General features: G+C 40.9%; 1 protein-coding gene across 1 annotated transcript; it reads right to left on the bottom strand.

Annotated features, from left to right (window-relative positions):
* Positions 1–930: 930 nt before the first annotated feature.
* SHISAL2B (shisa like 2B) lies at positions 931–22,479 on the bottom strand. Its single transcript, XM_035015061.1, has 2 exons — positions 22,007–22,479; positions 931–991 (listed from the first exon to the last, which is right to left on the bottom strand). The coding sequence occupies exons 1-2, from the start codon at positions 22,195–22,197 to the stop codon at positions 931–933; spliced, it is 252 nt and encodes an 83-aa protein (XP_034870952.1). The 5' UTR covers positions 22,198–22,479.
* Positions 22,480–22,873: the final 394 nt, after the last annotated feature.

The following is a 22,873-nucleotide window of genomic DNA, read 5'->3' as shown; positions in this document are numbered from 1 at the left end:
CACGGTGGATGTGTTGGAAAGAGCCAGCTTTTAAAATTAATCCTTTTTTCCTAGTGAATTCCATTAGAAAACAAGGTCTGTGTTCTTGTAATAGAAATCATACTTAGGAATAAAAATCTTTTAAGACAATTATAATGTGCAGAAACCGTAGTTTTATTTCTAGACGTCTTAAGTGGTATTAATGCAATAGCCTTAGGTGGGACTAGAGAACTTATTTTTTTATAACTTTAATTTTAGAAGTTCTGTAGGAACTTTATCAGTGAAGGATTTTTGTTATGGTTATCCCTTGGTATGCAGAAAATATTATGCAGATTATACATTGTGACCTATTTTGTTATTGAATGTTAGGTTTTATAAAGACAGTACATTCATTTTGTACCCAGCAAGCCCTAAAAAACGGTAGGGGTTGATCTCTAGGAGACTTAACTTGCCACCTCTGTTTTATAAGACCATCCCCCCTGAGTTTTACCTATCCAGTACCATCTCCTAAAAAGAACTGCCTCTCAGTATCAAAAGAATTGTGAAATGTTGGTAATGTGACAAATCTCCCATTGTTCCGCACTGGTGTAGGTTCGCTTGTCTGTGTTATTGATAAGTCCTTTAATTTCTCCTGACATATTAGCATAATTTCATGTGATACAGAAACATCTTAAATAGCAAATAAAAGTAAACTTCTGCATATGATCAGAAACCTTAGTGGGTTTTTAATAAATTAATTGAATAATCAAAAATGCAGCTGTGTCTTGCTTTGTGAATGGTGAATTTTTGAAAAGTACAATTACAAACTCTATTTGACATGCATTCTTTATTTGTATTGCTCCATCTCTCCAGTGAGCTTTTGCAACACAGGCTTTTTAATAATATACAGTTTTGATTTGTGTTGTATCCATTTTTGGATCTTGAATTGTATCATCAGCTTCATCGGATGTTTCAATTGTTGAATTTGATGCTGCGTTTGAATTGGGGGCTTTGGTTTTCCTGTTTGGGTTGCCTGCAAAACACAAAACAAAATGAAATAATTATTTGGAATTATGGCATAAAATTTGGCTTTTTAAGATGTGTGCTTAAAAAATACATTTTGGAGCAATATTGAAAATATGTCTTGAAAACGCTACGTGGATGAGTGAGAATTGAATCATTTCAAAGTTGTTTTTGTTTCCTTCTGAAAGTCAAATTAGGGAAATACTCAGTAACAGAAGTAAGAATTTCATTTTCATTTCCATGCTTACCCTTCTTTCTTCCATGTTTCCATGGAGGAAATTACACATTTGAGAAGAAGGTAACAATTTCTGGGTTACTTAATAAAAGTGTGACTGTCCCTGTGCATAAAAATGAACAAAACTATACTAAAGCTTATCTTAATAATTTGCAACACTCTTAAGGCTTTGCAATCATAATATGTTTAGATGTAGTGTTTAAAAAGAACACATTTGTGCCACAATTTCATTCACTCATTCCACGGAAATATGAGTCCAAAATGCACGAGGGTAGAGGAATATGGACCTTTGCTCATCACAAAAACTAAAGCTCACAGCAAAGAAATGGATTATTCTTCAAGAATGATTGTTAGAAAAGTTAAGGGGGTGCCTGGGTGGCTCAGTCAGTTAAGCATCCAACTCTTGATTTCAGCTCAAGTCATGATCGTGACATCAAGCCCTCACATCGGGCTCCGCACTCAGCGTGGAGTCTGCTTGAGATGCTCTAACTAACTAACTAACTAACTAACTAACTAACTAACTAACTAACTAAATCTTTAAAAAAAGAAAAGTAATTGTATCATATAGCTCGCCAATATATACAAATTTAAATACTGTATAAATATGTAGAAGCACTGGATAAATCCCCGCTGTCACTAATGCCCTCCTGGTGCTGAATCCCTAGCCCAGTTCGTGGTCTGCATGCTGTATGACCTACTGGCAGCATTTTCTCTCATTGGCCTCCAGGATATCACCCTTTCTTGACTCACCTCCTGTCTCCATTGCTTCTTCTCCATCTCTTGTTGGTCCCTTTTTTTCTCCAGGCCTCTTAGATTTAGGAGTGCCTCAGGGCTCAGCCTGTTGGTTCCTATCACCGTCTCCCTCCCTAATTAGTCGCATTTAGAAAAACATGCTCTGAACCTGCCTCGGACGAAGCAGAACCCACTGGCCAAGAGGTTCCACTATTAGAAACAGATCTTTCCTCTACCCTTTGCCACTTGCATAAGTCGATTCTCATCTTTCAGTGTGTTCATCCTGCCTGGCTTTGCCCATTTATAAATAACTGTACAGACTACTTTCCAGGCCCCATCAGAATACCCCCACTGTGGGTTGATTTCAGAATTCAACACTCACAGGGCAATATTATTTACAAGTTGTGAAGAACGGTGTTTCACTCCAGCTCCCAGATCATGCCCACAGAACTGAAATGTGGGTGGTATTGGTCTCTGAGCTCATCTTAAAATATCCTAAGTTTAAAGCATAGGGCCTAGAATCGTTCAGTAGATGGTTTTGTTTCATTACCCCTGAACCTCTGTGGTAGTAAAATAAATGTTCTCCTTCTCAACATTCAATCATAATGTTTCAACCATCTAATCTGATTTTTTAAAAGTTAATTTGTTGTAGGCACGACATTTTCTAGCCTGGCAAGTAGCTCTATGCCCAGTCAGCAATCATTCTCTGTTAAATGGAGTAGGGAAGGCTGGTATGAAAATCTAATAAACCGATACATTTGACTTGACTGTTACTTGCAAAGTGGAGTTTTAAAAAATAGTAGATAAAAATTTAGCTACTAAGCACTTAAGTAATGGAACTTATTCTCTGTGGGGGCCACTGAAACTGTTTTCCTCATGTAACATTAGAAAAATGACATTTTGAACCTAAAGATACATCCAGACTGAAAATGAAGGGATGGAGATCCATCTTCCATGCCAGTGGACCTCAAAAGAATGCTGGGGTAGCAATTCTTATATCAGACAAATTAGATTTTAAACTAAAGTCTGTAATAAGAGACACCGAAGGACACTATATCATTCTTAAAGGGTCTATCCAAAGAAGATCTAACAATTGTAAATATCTATGCCCCCAACTTGGGAGCTGCCATTTACATAAGCCAACTGTTAACCAAAATAAAGAGTCACATTGATAACAATACGTTAATTGTAGGAGACCTCAATACTCCACTCTCAGCAATGGACAGATCATCTAAGCAGAAAATCAACAAGGAAACAAGAGCTTTGAATGATAACATTGGACCAGAGGGACCTCATAGATATTTACAGAACATTCCACCCTAAAACAACAGAATACTCATTCTTCTCGAGTGCACATGGAACTTTCTCCAGAATAGACCACATACTGGGTCACAAATCAGGTCTCAACCGATACCAAAAGACTGAGATTATTCCCTGCATAATCTCAGACCACACTGCTTTAAAACTGGAACTCAATCACAAGAAAAAATTTGGCAGAAATTCAAACACTTGGAAGCTAAAGACCACTCTGCTCAAGAATGTTTGGGTCAACCAGGAAATCAAAGAAGAACTTAAACAATTCATGGAAATCAATGAGAACGAAAACACATCGGTCCAAAACCTATGGGATACTGCAAAGGTGGTCCTAAGGGGGAAATACATAGCCATCCAAGCCTCACTCAAAAAAATAGAAAAATCCCGAATTCACCAACTCACTCTACACCTTAAAGAACTAGAGAAAAAGCAACAAACGATGCCTAAGCCACGCATTAGAAGAGAAATAATTAAAATTAGAATAGAAATCAATGAATTAGAAACCAGAAACACAGTAGATCAGATCAACAAAACTAGAAGTTGGTTCTTTGAAAGAATTAATAAGATCAATAAACCACTGGCCAGACTTATCCAGAAGAAAAGGGAAAGGACCCAAATTAATAAAATTATGAATGAAAGGGGAGAGATTACGACTAACACCAAGGAAATAGAAACAATTATTAGAAATTATTATCAATAACTATATGCCAATAAACTGAGCAATCTGGATGAAATGGAGGCCTTCCTGGAAACCTATAAGCTGCCAAGACTGAAACAGGAAGAAATTGACAACCTGAATAGGCCAATAACCAGTAATGAGACTGAAACAGTGATCAAAAACCTCCCAAAACACAAGAGTCCAGGGCCTGATGGATTCCCTGGGGAATTCTACCAAACTTTCAAAGAAGAAATAATACCTATTCTACTGAAGCTGTTTCAAAAAATAGAAACAGGGGCGCCTGGGTGGCTCAGTCGTTAAGCGTCTGCCTTCGGCTCAGGTCATGATCCCAGGGTCCTGGGATCGAGCCCTGCATCGGGCTCCCTGCTCTGTGGGAAGCCTGTTTCTCCCACTCCCACTCCCTCTGCTTGTGTTCCCTCTTTCGCTGTGTCTCTGTCAAATAAATAAATAAAATCTTTAAAAAAACCAAAAAAAACAAAAATAGAAACAGAAGGAAAACTTCCAAACTCATTCTATGAGGCCAGCATTACCTTAATCCCCAAACCAGGCAAAGACCCCATCAAAAAGGAGAATTTCAAACCGATATCCCTGATGAATATGGATTCCAAAATCCTCAACGAAATCCTAGCTAATAGGATCCAACAATACATTAAAAGGATCATCCACCACGACCAAGTGGGATTTATCCCGGGGATGCAAGGGTGGTTCAACATTTGCAAATCAATCAATGTGATAGAACACATTAATAAGAGGAGGGAGAAGAACCATATGGGCCTCTCAATTGATGCAGAAAAAGCATTCGACAAAATACAACATCCTTTCCTGATTAAAACTATCCAGAGTATAGGGATAGAGGGAACATTCCTCAAGTTCATAAAATCCATCTATGAAAAACCCACAGCGAATATCATCCTCAATGGGGAAAAGCTGAGAGCCTTTCCCTTAAGATCAGGAACACGTCAAGGGTGCCCACTCTGACCACTGTTGTTCAACATAGTACTAGAAGTCCTAGCAACAGCAATCAGACAACAAAAAGAAATAAAAGGTATTCAAATTGGCAAAGAAGAAGTCAAACTCTCTCTTTTCGCAGACGACGTGATACTTTATGTGGAAAACCCAAAAGACTCCACCCCCAAATTACTAGAATTCATCCAGCAATTCAGTAATGTGGCAGGATACAAAATCAATGCACAGAAATCAGTTGCTTTCTTATACACCAACAACACAACTGTAGAAAGAGAAATTAGAGAAACGATTCCATTTACAATAGCACCAAAAACCATAAGATACCTCGGAATAAACTTAACCAAAGAGGTAAAGGATCTATACTCTAGGAACTACAAAACACTCATGAAAGAAATTGAAGAAGACACAAAAAGATGGAAAAATATTCCATGTTCATGGATCGGAAGAATAAACATTGTTAAAATGTCTATGCTACCCAGAGCAATCTATACCTTCAATGCCATCCTGATAAAATTCCAATGACATTTTTCAAAGTGCTGGAACAAACAATCCTAAAATTTGTATGAAATCAGAAAAGACCCCGAATCACCAAGGAAATGTTGAAAATGAAAAACAAAGCTGGGGGCATCACGTTGCCCGATTTCAAGCTATATTACAAAGCTGTGATCACCAAGACAGACATATAGACCAATGGAACAGAATAGAGAACCCAGATATGGACCCTCAACTCTGTGGTCAAATAATCTTTGACAAAGCAGGAAAAAACATGCAATGGAAAAAAGACAGTCTCTTCAATAAATGGTGCTGGGAAAATTGGACAGCCACATGCAGAAGAATGAAACTCGACCATTCTCTAACACCATTCACAAAGATAAACTCAAAGTGGATGAAAGACCTCAATGTGAGACAGGAATCCATCAAAATCCTAGAGGAGAACATAGGCAGTAACCTCTTTGACATCGGCCACAGCAACTTCTTTCAAGATACATCTCCAAAAGGTAGTGAAACAAAAGCAAAAATGAACTTTCGGGACTTTGTCAAGATAAACAGCTTCTGCACAGCAAAGGAAACAGTCAACAAAACAAAGAGGCAACCCACAGAATGGGAGAAGGTATTTGCAAATGACACTACAGATAAAGGGCTGGTATCCAAGATCTATAAAGAACTTCTCAAACTCAACATCCAAAAAACAAATAATCAAGTCAAAAAGTGGGCAGAAGATATGAAAAGACACTTCTCTGAAGAAGACATACAAATGGCTAACAGACACATGAAAAAATGTTCATCATCATTAGCCATCAGGGAAATCCAAATCAAAACCACATTGAGATACCACCTTACACCAGTTAGAATGGCAAAAATGGACAGGGAGAGAAACAACAAATGTTGGAGAGGTTGTGGAGAAAGGGGAACCCTCTTACACTGTTGGTGGGAATGCAAGTTGGTACAGCCACTTTGGAAAACAGTGTGGAGGTTCCTCAAAAATTTAAAAATAGAGCTACCCTATGACCCAGCAATTGCACTCCTGGGTATTTACCCCAAAGACACAGATGTAGTGAAAAGAAGGGCCATACGCACCCCAATGTTCATAGCAGCAATGTCCGCAATAGCCAAACTGTGGAAAGAGCTGAGATGCCTTTCAATGGATGAATGGATAAAGAAGATGTGGTCCATATATACAATGGAATATTACTCAGCCGTCAGAAAGAATGAATACCCAACTTTTACATCAACATGGCTGGGACTGGAGGAGATTATGCTAAGTGAAATAAGTCAAGCAGAGAAAGTCAATTATCATATGGTTTCACTTATTTGTGGAACATAAGGAATAGCATTGAGGACATTAGGAGAAGGAAGGGAAAAATGAAGGGGGGGGAATCGGAGGGAGAGATGAACCATGAGAGACTATGGACTCTGAGAAACAAACTGAGGGTTTTAGAGGGGAGGGGAGGGGGGATTGGTTAGCCCGGTGATGGGTATTAAGGAGGGCACGTACTGCATGGAGCACTGGGTGTTATACGAAAACAATGGATCGTGGATGACCACATTAAAAACCAATGATGTATTGTATGATGACTAACATAACATAATAAAATTAAAAAAAAAAAAGAAAAACATTTTTATAGGTTTATTTTTCATGTGCGTAGCATTGTTTGTCCTCTTCAGTATTCTAGCAAGTAAAGATAAAGATCAAGGATATAAGATGTAAATTAGTTGCATATTATCTGGGTGGCTTTTGCATCTTACATAAGCGTTTCTTTAAACATCTAAAACTTAAAATTTTATTGGAGTTCCTGGAAGTCTGAACTGAATGTTGGTTAATTCCTGTCCTTCATGTTTCCTAAGCTTTTTACATTCTTAGAATCATAAGACATTTCAATAAGACTTTTAATGTGTTTTTATCTACCTTGCCACATACAGTTTTTGTTTTTGTGTTTTTTTAATGGGAAATAAATTCAGGAGGTTATTTCCCAACTTAGGAGTTCTCTCTAAGTCATCTCCCTTCTGACAGCTTTAGTTTCCATTATGTATTTTCCGGCAGCAACCAAGTTTATCTAACCCGTCTACTGCCCTCTGAGATTTAAAGGCTTGCAAAAAACATATCCCAGTGTTACAGGTCTTTCTTCAAGGACTTACAAAGACGCCCATTCTCCAGCCCTGACTCATTTCCTTGGCTACTGGATCCTTCTAATCAGTGTAGGTACAAATTTGTTTCTTAGATTGACTTCTTAAAGCAAAGCAGTTCCCCTAACAGAATCAATTTACTTCACAAACAAGAAAAGATTTGTTATAAACACCATACCAATATCATTTGAAGCAGGAATTTTGATTAGCAAGTTAACACCCCTAGTGTTGACTCTCTTCTCAAAGCTTACGAAAATCCAAAGGTGCTTTCAATGTATATCTTTCTGGTAAGTTAGAATAATGGGACATAGGGAAAAACAACTGCAGTGAATAGCTATAGTGATAACAGAGTCCAGCTAACTGCATCTCTGTGAAATAATTTTAAAAGAGCAAGAGAAGTCTGAGCAACCTCACCTTTTCCTAGTTTTGCTTTGATAAATAGAAGCTAATTTCTTAACCAACAAAGTAGGGATAAAGTCAGCAGCCTCTTTTTCTGTCCCAGGACTACAACATGGATTAGATTTTAAAGAAGAAGTCTGTAATTCCATTGAGCTCCCAAGGGATTTGTTACACATAAAAGGTTTTCCTTATTTAATTCCTCCTTTTCCTTACTGAATGCAGACTGTGAAGCTCCAACATTATTGTTCTTTTCTGGGTTTGATATTAGTTGTTCTTTCTGCTGCTCATGTCCCATTTTCATTCTCTCTCTCTCTTTTTTTTTTTTTTTTGGTGTCTGGTTATCAAAGAGAAATCTCAACCTTCCTTTAATCCTATACCTCTCAGATTGGTATTTAAATTAAAGGTTTGGCCTTTGTCAAAATTCAGATCCAATTCATCAAATAATCTTTGCACATATCCTTATCACGAACTATACCAATATATTTTTTCCTATAATGGTTAAATTTTGCATTCATTTTCAGAACCAGTCCTCAGGAATCCATTTATCTTATAACTCTTCTATGAACTCTGCCCTTGCCTGCCATTTCAAAATATCAAAAGAATACTGGAGACCCCTGCAGGTCTTCATCTCTTTGACTATCTGGCCAGGACTATAATTAAGCTTTTCTGCCATTATCTGCCTACATCCCCCTAGCTTCTGTGTCACATTCTCAGTCCTACAGCAGCTTCTAATTGCTAATTAACTAGCTCACTTTACTCCTGAGTGGAAAATCTACACATCCCACTCATCCCACAGTTCCTCCTAGTGAAAACAAGCCACCTTAAATCTGTACCCTGTGTTTCTGATTTGCAAGAGGATGTTTTCCCTTCGAATTTAATATGAAGCATAGGGCTGGATCTGATGTTAATGATGAAGTGGGCAAAACTTACCCAGTGACCTGCTGATCTTTTGTGCTTTACCCTGTGCAGGGCCCTGCCTTCTTAAGAATATATAGGTATCTCAAGTAAATACAGTTAAAAATTCACTGTAAAAGCTACAGTCTTAGATTTGCCCTTTGGCTTTATCGGTCCATCAGTGAGTGAAGGCAGTTCTATCCAGAAATGTTTTTCCTATCCTATTTTTTTCCACCATGGGCCTTTTTTTCCTTTTCCTTTTCTGCATTATTAAAATTTTGCAGCCACTGATGACTAACATAACTCACAAATAACTTAGCTCATATTTAAAATCCTCTAAATGAATTTTCACAAGAGACTAGCTTCTATTTTGTTTATTGATTCCAACGCCAGCCAAGATTGCCTAACCCTTAGCTCTGAGGAGGACCCACAAATACTAAATGTGTTGGTAGCTCTGCTGAGTAATTTGGTTTTCTACATCTAGGGACAAAAACAGTTGTAGGAAATTACAGCCTCGTTAGAAAGGTCCCTTTAGGAGGCACAGTAACCTTTTCTGTCGTTGAGTTCAAATAACCCCATCTTCTACTAAGATCTCAATGAGTTCTTAAGGCCTTTCTGGGGGCGCCTGGGTGGTTCAGATGGTTAAGCGTCTGCCTTTGGCTTGGGTTGTGATCTCCAGGTCCTGAGATCCAGCCCCGAGTTTGGATCCCCACTCAGCTGGGAGTCTCCCTCTCCCTCTACCCCTCACCCTGCTTGTGCTCTCTCTCTCTCTCAAATGAATAAATAAAATATTAAATTAATAATAATAAAAAAAAATTTTTAAAGGGCACCTGAGTGGCTCATTTGGTTAAGCGCCTGCCTTCAGCTCAGGTCATGATCCCAGAGTCCTGGGATCGAGCCCCCGCATCGGGCTCCCTGCTCAGCCGAGTCTGCTTCTCCCTCTCCCTCTGCTCATCCCCCTGCTCCTGCTCTCTTGCTCACTCACTCTTTCAAATAAATAAATAAAATCTAAAAAAAAAAAAAGCCTTTCTGAAACAAAGAATGGTATTACAAAATAATTTGGCAGCCTAATTAATAAAAGTTTTGAGCAGAGTTTTGTTGGAGGGGTGTTAAGGCTACTAAGAAAAATAGATCCCAAAGTTATCTATAAATTTAGTGCAAAACCCATCAAAATACCACTTAATTTTTAAAAATTTGACAACATGACTCAGAAGTTTATTTGGAAATCTGAACACTACAAGAGTAGCCAAGAAACTTTGATAAAGAAGCGTAATGGGAGGGAGGAGAAAGTCTTGCCTGGTCAGATATTAAAATTATATCACTACAATAATTTTTAAAGTATTTTTAAAGTATATTATTAGCTTAAGAATAAACAGAGTGATAAATTTAACAGAGCAGAAGGTCTAAAAACAGATCACAGTGTATATAAGAATTCAGTTTATGACATTTTAAATTGGCAAGGGAAAGATGGATTATCCAATAGATATTTGGACAATGGGCTCATTTGCAAAATAAAAAGGCAGATCCCTACCTCATACTTTACACCAAAACTAAAATTCCAGCATTATTAAAAATTTTAACATAAAAACAATGAATAAATGTATTAGAAAAAAATATAGGTGCATATCTTTATAACTTATAGTGAGCTGAGAACTTTCTTTTTTTTAAGATTTTTTAAATTTTTATTATTTTTTAAGTAATCTCTGCACCCAACTTGGGGCTTGAAATCATAACCAGTCTGAGCAACCTCACCTTTTCCTAGTTTTGCTTTGATAAATAGAAGCTAATTTCTTAACCAACAAAGTAGGGATAAAGTCAGCAGCCTCTTTTTCTGTCCCAGGACTACAACATGGATTAGATTTTAAAGAGGTGAGAACTTTCTAAGTATGAAACTAAAGGGAGAAAATACAAAAGGAGAAACTTCTCTAACTGAAAAATTGTCACATACTAAATTACAAGGGAAACAACTGTGAAAACATTTGCAATATATGTGGAAAAGAGTTTAGTTCCTGTGTGTAAAGTTCTTTTAAAGCAGCGAAAAACGTACATCCCCATAGAAAAACGTGTATAAGATATGAACAACAGTATGCCAAGGAAGAAATAATGATAGGGGTACCTGGCTGTCTCCATTGGAAAAGTGTGCAACTCTTGATCTCAGGGTCTTGAGTTCAAGCCCCATGTTAGGTGGAGAGATGACTTAAATAAATATTTTTAAAAAGAAGAAATAATGGCAAACATTAAAATGCCCGCTCCCACTCTTAATTTAAGATAAAAACACTATTAACTTTTTTCAACGAAATTAGTAAAATGTGTATCTTTTGAAATAATAATACTAGTCCTTTTCTGGAGGGCGGTTAGCAACTTGTATCCACAGCCTTTAATACGTGCCCATCCTTTGGTCAACAAGTCCACTCTCAGGGATTTATGCTAAGAAAATAGTTAGATAGTTTGTGCAATGTATATGTGTAATGAAAAAGAAAATGGAAGCTCGCTCAAAGTCAATAATAAAATATGGTATACTCAGATTTTGGTTTCTAAATACTATTCCCAACTAAAATGAACCAGGCTTTTTAGAGAAATATCAGATTCCAGGGCTGGAACAGGGGATGTACAGGCTGCCTGGAACATTTTGTGACAGAAAGCAAAAAAGTGCTCAAAAAATTACGGACACAGTTCAGAAGGACAAAGGATCCAATTGAAAGGGGCTCCCACAGGACAAAGCTGAGACAATGTAAGCATCAGAATAAATAATGACAGTCATAGAATATTTTAAAACAAAGCATCTGAGTCCATACTGATCTGAAAAAATAAAGGAATAGGTCAATAAAGAGGGGAGAAGGAAAAGCTCTTCCTTATGTTTGTTATTCCTTAGAATAACAAACAATGTGGGGCTTGGAAAGTCATCATTTTATAACTATTGTAATAATAGTTTTAAAATTATTTTGAATGAAAAAATTCAGTCAAGAGCCATCAATGAGTAGATGAAAGTTTGAGGAGGAACAGAATATTTTCAATCTCAAAGTACCTCCCTACAAATTACTTAGGAATTAATAGGAGAAATAGTGACTTTACAATGTCTTAATCCAGCAAATACAACCTTAACCAACGAATCAAAGTTCACATCACCCCTAATGGGACAAACCAATATTATGTGCTTCCTGATAGGATGCCCTGAGAATATGATTTCTGTGGTATTCCTGTCGAAAGGTATTATCTCTCTCCAATCATGAGAAAATACCAGACAAATTGAAAGGCCCTTTACAGGATAACTGGCTTCTGCTTTTCAAAAATATCAAGATCATGAAAGACAAAGAAACGCTGGGGATTAAAGGAGGCTTAAAGAAATATGACAACGAATTATAAGACTAGATCCTAGATGAGAAAAACATCGCTATTAAGGATATTGGCAAAATTTCAATATGAACTGCAGATGAGATAATATTACTTTATCAGTGTTACATGTCCTGACTTTGATAAACATACTATAACTATGTAAGAAAAAAAAGTAAGTTCTTAGGAAAAACTTACTGAAATACTTATGGTTAAAAGGCATGATATCCGGGGCGCCTGGGTGGCTCAGTCGTTAAGTGTCTGCCTTCGGCTCAGGTCATGATCCAAGGGTCATGGGATCGAGCCCCGCATCGAGCCCCACATCGGGCTCCCTGATCCACGGGAAGCCTGTGTCTCCCTCTCCCACCCCCCCTGCTTGTGTTCCCTCTCTCGCTGTGTCTCTCTCTGTCAAATAAATAAATAAATCTTTAAAAAAAAAAAAAGGCATGATATCTGCAAATTATTTTCAAATGGTTCAGAAAATATACACTGAGAGAGAGTTGATGATAAAGAAAATGAGGCAAAATATTAACAATGAAGTAAATCTGAGGAGGGGTCTACAACCTTCTCTATACTATTCTTGCAATTTTTCTGGAAGTGTGAAGTTATATCGAAATAAAAGAATAAAAAATCATAGCACTATGTCAGGATATTAAAGTGGAACTATTCTTTGGCAAAGGCATTTATTCATTGGCAAACAAAGATGTCAATATTGTTCAGTGAAAAAAAATAGCACAAGACTCATCCCCCCCACTTTGTTATGGTCATGTATGGAGAGCTGCATATCAAAAATCCATGGAAGAATTCAACATAGTGTTCATAACCCTCATCTCTGTATGGTGGAATCACGGAAGACACTGTTTGTTTGTTTCTCTGTATTTTCTAATTTTCCATCAATAAAAGCGAATTGAAAGAAAGGTTTTTCTTTCTAGGTGACTCTTCTAAGAAGAAGAAATAGAGCAGACCATTCTGAGCCAGTCCGAGTCATGTTTTGCTTAATGGGTAGAAGAAACAATTATGTGATCTTCAAATGTGCTTTCTCAGTATTCCATATGTAATTTATGTTTTTCTCCTAGACAGCTGCACCTTACTGAGGATTTGCTTACCCTTTTTCATTTATATCACCTGCCTTTACAAAAGAGACCACCAGATACAGGGGCTTGGAGTTGTCTATTATCTCTATCCAACTGTATTATTTTATTTGTGCCAAGCAGCTCTACTAATGTCCGCCCTTTTAACCAACTGAGCCACCCAGGCGCCCCCGCCCTTTTAATTTCCATCCAGAACTCTGCTTCCAACAGCCCCTCTCCTCAGGCCTCCACCCCTCCCTCCGCAACCCCGAGTGTCAGTGGATGCTCAAAACCACAGGGTGGATGTGCTTGATCTTCCTGGAGCACCAATTTTCTTCAGATATGAGAAGGAGAAGATGTTATTATTAGAGTAAAACAAGCCATTACATTCAGCCAAATTGAACAGTGATGTAAATTTTAAAAATAAGATGGGAAAAAAATAAAAATAAAATGAAACTTCAAATAATTTAAAGTTCACAGGCCTCAGGCAAGTCTTTCCAGTCTAGCCCCTGGAATTCTGGAGGTGCAGGTTCCTTTCTCATTCCCCTTTAAGGATTTTCCAGCAGAAGAGTTTGAGAAGCAGGGATCTGGGACATTCAGCCTGCTAACTGCTTCTCTCTTAGCCATTAATTCTTCTACAGCTTATGAAATGAGACCCCCCCTCAGGAGGGTCTGCTCAGAAAGATGCCCTTCACACGGTCATCGTCTCAGACCTCTACAGCCCACAAGCAATGGGCTTCTTTTAAACGCTGGCATTTGAAACACATAGCTCACAACACACAAAAAAAGGGAACAAAAAGATGATGGGATACAATTTAAGGGCAATCAATTTCCTAGCCACAGCCTCTGTGCACAAAGCGAGCCCTGGAGGTAGCCCAGTGAACCTGTGCAGGCGCTCCCAGCGGCCTGCTGTTTTCAGGATCAATTCAAAACGTATAAAGGCTTAAACTGTATACATTAAAAAGGAGGGGATGCCTGGGTGGCTCAGTCGGTTAAGCGTCTGCCTTCGGCTCAGGTCATGATCCTGGAGTCCCTGGATCGAGTCCCGCATCGGGCTCCCTGCTCGGCGGGGAGTCTGCTTCTCCCTCTGACCCTCCCCCCTCTCGTGTGCTCTCTCTCTCTCTCTCTCTCTCTCATTCTTGCTCTCTCAAATGAATAAATAAATAAAATCTTACAAAAAAAATCTTTGGGGTGCCTGGGTGGCTCAGTCGGTTAAGCGTCTGCCTTCGGCTCAGGTCATGATCCCAGGGTCCCGGGATCCAGCCCTGAACTGGGCTCCCTGCTCAGCGGGGTGTCTGCTTCTCCTTCAGGCCTCTCCCTCTACCCCCACCCCCACTCATGCTCTCGCTCTTTCTCTCAAATGAATAAATAAATCTTAAAAAAAAAAAAGACCAATAGAATAAAGAAACACAAGGGAAAAACCTTGGCACAACTGCCTAAGATTAGACTTAGACGGTTGTCTTTTATAGAAACAGAAAAGTTCAGTGCCCTAGGTCAGTTTTAGAATGTGCACAAAGACATTTTTCCCTTTAGGCCATTTGAATTGCCTGTAATGAAAACAGTCTCAATTATAAAAATTAATGCAAAATAATGGGAGGTCGACTCTTAAGAACAGATCTTTTTTTTTTTTTAAGATTTTATTTATTTATTTGACAGAGAGAGCGAGCGAGAGCAGGAACACAAGCAGGGGGAGTGGGAGAGGGAGAAGCAGGCTTCCCTCCTAGCAGAGAGCCCGATGCGGGGCTCGATCCCAGGACCCTGGGATCATGACCTGAGCTGAAGGCAGACACTTAACGACCGAGCCACCCAGGTGCCCCAAGAACAGATCATTTTGAAAGAAGATGAAACCGGTTTCCTCTGATGTAATGTTTACCTACTTGGTTCTTCTGCAAACATTTTACTATCCTTGACCTTGAAGGCATCCCTTAAGTGGAATAAAGACTTTTTGTTTTTAATAGCTAGAACACTGGAACCTATTCCTAGGTGGGAGAATCACTGGAACAGAGCATGACACCTCACAACAGCACCACAATGTTTTCACTCTAAAGGGTCACTTTCAAATATAAACCGTTTTTCTCTTCCTATTTCAGTGACATTTCGATTACCTATTTTGTTTTGGGCTCTGCACCATGTCTGATTTGGTTAAAATCAAACCAAAGGACCAAAATCACCTCATTGGAAAGCAGCAGGAAGGCAGCGATCATATAAAATCCTGCCTTGTCAATAGCAAGCACTCAGGAAAAGGTGTCTGGAGTTAATTTGCTGGCCTGATAAACAATGTTTTTGAGAGGAGACATTTCAATGCAAGAAAGCAGCTTCCTCTAACTACCTCAGAAGTGCATCAGTGGATCTCCTTAGCTAAACAGCAATGAGACTACAAGACTTGAATCAACAAGCCAGCTAACTCTGTTGCTAGGTTCTCAGAGCCAACATGAAATAACATTTGGGGGCAGTCCCTGAGATCAACCAGGAAAAACAACCAACTTCTATTTAGCACAACACATGGCATAGAGGAGACATTCAATGATTGTCTGATACCTCTAGAGGGGACAATAAAGATGCTCCTGTGATCACCTACTATAAAGGTGTAGCACTACTCATTCAATTCATTCAACAAACATTGCTAGTGCTCTAGGCAGTAGGGATACAGTAGTGAGGAAACAAGTGAAAATTATTATTTTCCTGGAACTTACTTTCCAGTTGGAGTGGAGAAAAGTTAAGACAATAGGTAACTAAATTATATAGTATATTAGTGCCACATGCTTAGGAGAAAAATAAAACAGGAAGGGGGTATGAAATGTTGAAGGGGAGTTAAGTCACCAGATATGGTGACCAGGGAAGAACTCCCTAGGAAGGTGACTTTTAGTAAAGATTTAAAGAAAGTGAAAGTCATATGGGTATCTGAGGGAAAAGCCTTCTGGACAATGGTGACAGCACATGCAAAGGCCCTGAGGCAGAGGAGTTTCAAGGAACAGCAAAGAGGCCAATGTGTCTGGGCACAGGAGATGAGAGAAATGGGGGCGGAGAGGGCAGACCACAGAAGCCCTGGTAGGTCCCAGTTAAGACTTCTGTATCTAACAAGAGAGATGGGAAGCAATTAGGATTTTTTAGCAGAGGAATGACAAGACCTGACTTAGCTTGTAACAGGCGCACTTTGGCTGCTTTGTGGAGAGTAGACAGCAGGGGAGCGAGGGCTTACTTAGCTGGGAAGGGAAGCTGTTTGTTTTAAAATGCAGAGTCTGGAGTTTGCGGTCTTAACGAAATCCCTAGGTGATTCTTATGTATAGTAAAATTTAAGAATGTCCACGTTAAATTATCTAAGCACTTGAGACAAAAATTCATTTTATGCATTGGGGAGGATAGGTAATATGGTGAGCACTGGGAATTGTGTAAGGCCGATGAATCACAGACCTGTACCCCTGAAACAAATAATACATTATATGTATATACATATACATATGTTTATATATATATATACACATATATAATAAAAAATAAAAATAAATAAAAATAATATAAAAACAAACTGAGTTTAAGATCTAATGATTTGGTAGTCACTAATCCACTGCTTCATTTTGCCTGTGAAGAAACAGGATCTAAGCCATTGGACTAAATTCAACTAACAACCTGTCAATTCGGCCACACAGTTCCAAACAGTGCTTCAGAGAAAGAACTGCTAAGGGAGCTTGGCCTCTTGCTCTGTGACGCAGGATGCCCTCTGAGAGAGACCTCCTCTACAGAAAAGGAAAGTAGAGCTAATGCGATCATTCAGCGACTGTATTTGATAAGGTCACAGAGCATGTACTCCAGAAATATAAGTTTCAGAGTTCAGCCGAAAGAGAGCATCTGAGCAGGTGATTTTCCAAAAATTTTTAAAGTAAACTTTTTCATTCTCTTTTTAAATAGAAGTTACTGAGCACTTGTATCTTATTCTAAATAGATTCTATTTATATATTCTAAATTTTTATTAAAATACGCTCTATATATCTCAAAATTTATGACTACTACTTTTTAAATACACTAACAGAAATTTATATTCACAAAAATCATAACAATTCTTTCTGACTGAATTTCATAATGCTAGCAATTAGCATTTGTGTGGCACTTTGTAACTGAGATAATGAATCCCAGTTCCACAAACTATACATAAACATTTCTTTCTACTTTATAGTCACTCTTCCATGCGCGCCTGCACACACGTATACCTTAACTAGTTTGTCATCTATTCAAGAACAAAGACGGTCTTCTATTTACCTTTCCTGTTTTTCTATTCCTTTTGTATGCCTCTGAGATATTTTAGGTACCTCCTCTGAATTCTGCAGCTCTCAGGCACCCAGGTGAATGCTCAGCTGCCCACCGACTGACCCATCTTGAGCAATGCAACCCTGAGAATTAATTATCAGATATTTTGCTCCTCTATTTATTCTACATCTTTGGCTCTATCACAAACAAAATTTAACAACTCCATGAAGCTAAAACCTTTATAACTGACAGCCTTAAATACAGTAGAGCGATTTAGTGGATCCATGAGAACAAGTTTTTCATGAGAACATTTTCATCCTGCCCCTCTTCTGTCCTTTGGCCCAATTTCTCAAAGGTATTTCAGCATTAATGCCTAATTTCCTATGAATTTCTATAAAGGCACATAATGAGTTGAATTTTTAAAAAGCATTCATGGCTCACCGGATGGTGTGTCACCCAGGGACAGGTGATTCTCTTGAACAGAGTGCAGGAAGTTGGCTGCAAATAATGGATGCGGATTACCTTCGTGAGTGGAAGAAGCCTCGAGGTGCTGAAGTTTAAGGCCAGTGTCTAACTTTCGAGGCTTTGTAGACAGAAATAAGTAGCAGAGGACACAGACGCTGACGACAAAGGCAAGCAGAACAAGGGCAGCAGTTCCCAGTCCAACCAGGGCACCGATGCTGAAGAAACAGGAAGAACATCCTCACTGGTTTACACATACACTAGAGAGAAGGTCTGAAGATTGTTCATCCTTGCTTCAGTCATTCCTAGCCAAACTATATTTTAGTATAAACAGTACATGATTGAAATCTATAGCTCACCTTTTGCTTTCATCAAATTCTTCTATTTTCTTTACACATTTATATGTTAACATTAGTATAGAAAACTATGTGAACTCATATGGCAGGTGAAAGGTCACGTGATTCTCCCGGGCGAGTTTAAAGATATTTCAGTCGAAGAAACCTCTATTAGTATATTTTAGGGGCACCTGGGTGGCTCAGATGGTTAAGCGTCTGCTTTGGCTCAGGTCATGATCCCAGGGTCCTGGGATCGAGCCCCGCATCGGGCTCCCTGCTTGGCGGGAAGCCTGCTTCTCCCTCTCCCTCTACTGTTCCCCCTGCTTGTGCTCTCTCGCGCTGTCAAATAAATAAATTTTTTTAAAAATCTTAAAAAAAAATTATATTTTAGAAGGAAAAATCGTGTTCACCCACAAAAAATGAATAGAAAAATACTGACTGGTGCAAAAGTAGTGAAGCTCTACTGAACCACCCAGGCGCCCCAAGCCTCCGACTCCTGATTTTAGCTCAAATTATGATCTCAGGGTGGTGAGATCAAGCCCCTAGACAGGCTCAGGCTGGGTGAGGAGCCTGCTTGAGATTCTCTCCCTCTGTCCCTTCTCCCCTCCCCCGACTCTAAAAAAAAAAAAAAAGGGGGAAGTAAATCATGGTATAATCATCACTGAAGAGTAATCATCATTGAAATGGTCATTGACAAGTAATGACCTTTTTCTTCATCATCGTCCTGGCCTGCCTGCAGGCTTCTGCTATTTCCTAGAGATTAGGGCCCCGACAAGTTTGACAAGTACCAAAGAGAAGGAGGGGAGAATCTGACCAGGGAGGCTAGGTGTGTTAGGGTTCTGGAAAAAAGGAGAACAGCATTAAAAGGGAGGTGCTTAAGCTCATCCCATTTATCCTTGATTTTACGAGATAAAGCCCCCTGCCATTTAGAGATTGCCTCCTTGGCCACAAAGGAGTGGAGTGAGACCTCCAAAGATACTTGTGCTTGGTTTATTAATGTCAGCCCAATCCCCCTAGCCCTGCACACAGTGAAGACTGGATAATTCTGTGGCTAAAGTCAATATATGTTTTATATTTAAATTGGAGTTTGCCCTCACTTGTGCACTCTCTTCCAAGGGCGAGACTCCCTGGCTCTGGAAAGTCCTCTTTCATGTTTGTTGGCACCAAAGCTGACTTTTGTAGATTATATACATCAGGGAGGGTTAGGACTACGCACAGACACAGGGGAACATAAGCCACTTAATTAACATTATCCGCTGCACAAGACAGCTAGGCTGCCACACATCTAGAAAGATTCTTGAAATGAGAACCGGTTTTTAAAAAAATGCTCCAAGTAAAAAGTAATTTAGTCCATTTAAAAGTAAAATTGTCAACCTAATTAAATTCAACATGCATACTGTGAGCTTTTAATGTACACAATTTAAAAGCCCATCACATGATTTGTAGGAAAAACAAAGCATTCTCTTTCTGCTTTCTATTATAATTAAAGAAAATAATGGCAGCTTATCCCTTATCTCGTTGGTTAATGAGCGCTGAGAACACAATGGGGAGTCCGAGGTGCTGCCACCATTATTAACACCACCTTCATAATCTGGACAGACAGCTTGTATCACAGTTCCATTTTATAGAAGCGTTGCTTCATGCGTACAAAACTCTAGATAAAGATGAAACTCCAGGAATCTCCTAAAATAGTCCTTTTGACAACCGCTTACTGAACTCATGTTTTGCCCTGTGCAACTGGCATCATTTTCCTAGGTCCTGAAGCAGGTTACCAAAGGAAGCCCCGAGAGGGTAGGGATTTGGAGAAGGAGCAAAGATTGTGGTGGGCCAGACGCAGGAAAGGGAGAATTATCCTCTCCTCCCAGCACCGGGATGGCAGTCGGCTTTCCAGTCCCTGCGGGGGGGTCCGAAGTTGCTGCCTTGTTCACGCCGCAGTTCTCCTACTCAGCACCTTTGCTTGCCTCGGAGTAGCTGTGCTGTGCCTTTCTCCAGCAGCTGCAGAATCTCAGAACAACTGCTAGTGACTTCGGGAATATTTTTCGCAGTTGGACTATTTTCAATTTGGGCGAAGAGCAAAGAATGTGAGGGAGATGAAGCGCTGAATTTTTGCCTCCCCATTGTGTTCTCAGTGCTCAATAACTAACAAGATCCCCAGGTTTAACATTGCCGACAGATGCTCTCAGTTGAAATGATTTTTGTGTGTCCTAGGAACTGAGCTATACTGTCCGTTGTGTCCGTGCTGAATGAAGACCCGGCAAGCTATTCATTCTTCGTGCCCTCATAAACCTATCCTCTGCTGCCTGTCACTTTGGAACTATTCAAGGATCTGAGAATCCCAGGCACTTTTCCAATTGAGTTTGACTTAAGAGTTGCCAGTCTCTGTCGGAGGTGCTGCCACCATTATTAACACCTCCAAGGACTCAGAGCTGGGTTACTATGCTATTTTCCAAAAGGCCGGATAATGTGCCAGTGCAATACTGATTACTTCTCCAAATGAGAGGGGTAAGCTGCCATTATTTTGCAAGATTATGCCCCACTCCGGCACAACACAATGTTGTTAGCTGAACTTCTTGGTAAGTGGCACTCCTTTTGAGATTTTTTTGACGCTTGCAATACCTTTTGGAAAAATTATTTTACTGCCTCAAGAAATAACATTTAAAGTCAGTTGCTGTGGACTGGACATGTGTGACAAATTCTGGATCATGCTAGAGGATTAGAGAAACACCACTCTTCCGCTTACTAGCAGAATCTCTCTCTTGTCAGGCATAAGCTAATTAGTTTGTGCGAAACAACTGAAGGTGGGTTTGGAATTCTTTCACATTCATTCTCCAGGCGAAATCAAAGAGTGGAGTTCAAAGGTTACAATCTTGGGGCGGGGGAGGGGCGCAGAAAGCATTTTACAGTGAAAATATCTGCATAAATACTAGGTGGAATAAGTAAAATTCCCATCATAGGAAAAAGAGGCAAGAAAGACTCCACCTTAGAAAGTCTCTTGTCTTTCCAGTAATGGCCGAGTGGCTCAGGTGTTAAGAAAGGGGTGTCCTGAAAAAGGTTCTATGGAGTATTATAGCAAGTAAAACTTTCCCTGCCTACTGTAGGTCTCCAGTTCGGTTCTGGGTCAGTTTCGGATCATCTGAAAAGAGCAAATTATAAAGTACACACACACACACACCTCTTTGATTTCTTCTCACCCTCAGAGAGACTTTAAATACTCTGGCCCTTGGTTAATACCTTAAAATGAGTCCCAAAGTCGTCCCCTTTCTGCTCAAAGCACCAAATGCCCAAACAAACCAAAAAGAGAATGAAAACCTCCTCAAGTTATCTGCGTGTCTCCTCTCTGCCGGCGGAGCCTCCTGCCTGGAACTCGTCCCTGGCGGGCGTGGAGACCCGGCGCGGGGCTGAGCGGGGCCAGCCGAGCCGGTACCGCGTGCGCCCTGGGCGCACAGCCCGCGCTGCTCCCGAGCTCCTCCCGCGCCAGCCTCGCCCGGGGTCCAGGGCCCACGCACACTTTTGGCCGCCACAGCCTGACCCTCGCCGGACGGGGGCAGCACCGGGCGGGCCCCGGGGTCCGGGGTGGGGGAGCTCCGAGCCGGGCGCGCTTTGTCTGCTGGTCCCTCACCCGCCCTCGGAGGCTCCATGTCCTTCCTGAGGGACCCGACCCGAGCGGGCGACCCTCCCACTCCCGGGCTGGCACCGCTCGTTGCCTCCCCGGAGCCCGCCGCCAGCCCGCCGCCCTGCCCACCTGAGGCTCCACATATAGCTGTGCTTGTAGGGGAAGTAGCTGCCCGGCTCGCTGCAGCAGTACTTGAGGTCGGCGAAGCCGCAGCAGTAGAGCAGGGCGGCCCCCTCGCCGCTCCGGGGGCACTCGAAGGGCTCCACGAAGCTGTGGTTGAGGCTGTAGTAGCCCGAGCACACCCGGCTCGCCTCGCTCATCGCGGGCGGCTGCGGACAGGGGCACGCTTGCCCCCGGACCTGCGCTCGGACCGCCCGCGCCCGCGCCCCCCACGGCCCGGGCTTTCGGTCGGACAGCCTGGGAGTTCAGCCTTCGCGCGCCTCCTCCGCGCTCTCTCCTCCCTCTGTGCACGTGGGGTCTGCTCGCTTGACTCGCGCATCTCCCTCTCGTTACTGAGTGGCCCTTTTTGTCTGCCGGTCTTCGACACTGTAACTCTTCTCTCCCGCCCTTCGGGGGCTTTCTCCCCGCTCCCTTGACTCCCCTCCACTTCCCCTCACTTCATCGACAGCCTGGGGAGCTCAGCAGGCACACACTGCACGCCAGAGAGCGACTTCATCCGAAGGCAAAGTGGAGGTGCATGTATGTTTGCCGAAGCTGCCGTCTGCCTGCCCGAGGACAGGGCAGGTGGGGTCGGGGCAAAGCAGAGCGGGGCCGGGGGAACCTTTACCCACCGCGGGCCACCGACCCCCGGAGCTGCGTAGTGGGCAGAACCAAAGACCCTGAGCTACCAGGGTGGGGGTGGCCGGGGAGGCGTACTCCGTCTTTGAGAGGTACACGTGAAACATTAAAATCTGCCAGTTAAAAAAAAAAAAATCAAAGACAGGAACAAGGTTTTTCACCAAAAAGCTAGCCATGCATTCCGTATTCTGTGAAATG

This window comes from Mirounga leonina, unplaced genomic scaffold, assembly GCF_011800145.1.
Source record: "Mirounga leonina isolate KUSES-001 unplaced genomic scaffold, KU_Mleo_1.0 Mir_168, whole genome shotgun sequence".
Classification (NCBI taxonomy): Eukaryota; Metazoa; Chordata; class Mammalia; order Carnivora; family Phocidae; genus Mirounga; species Mirounga leonina.
This window is presented reverse-complemented; position numbering and strand designations above follow the sequence as displayed.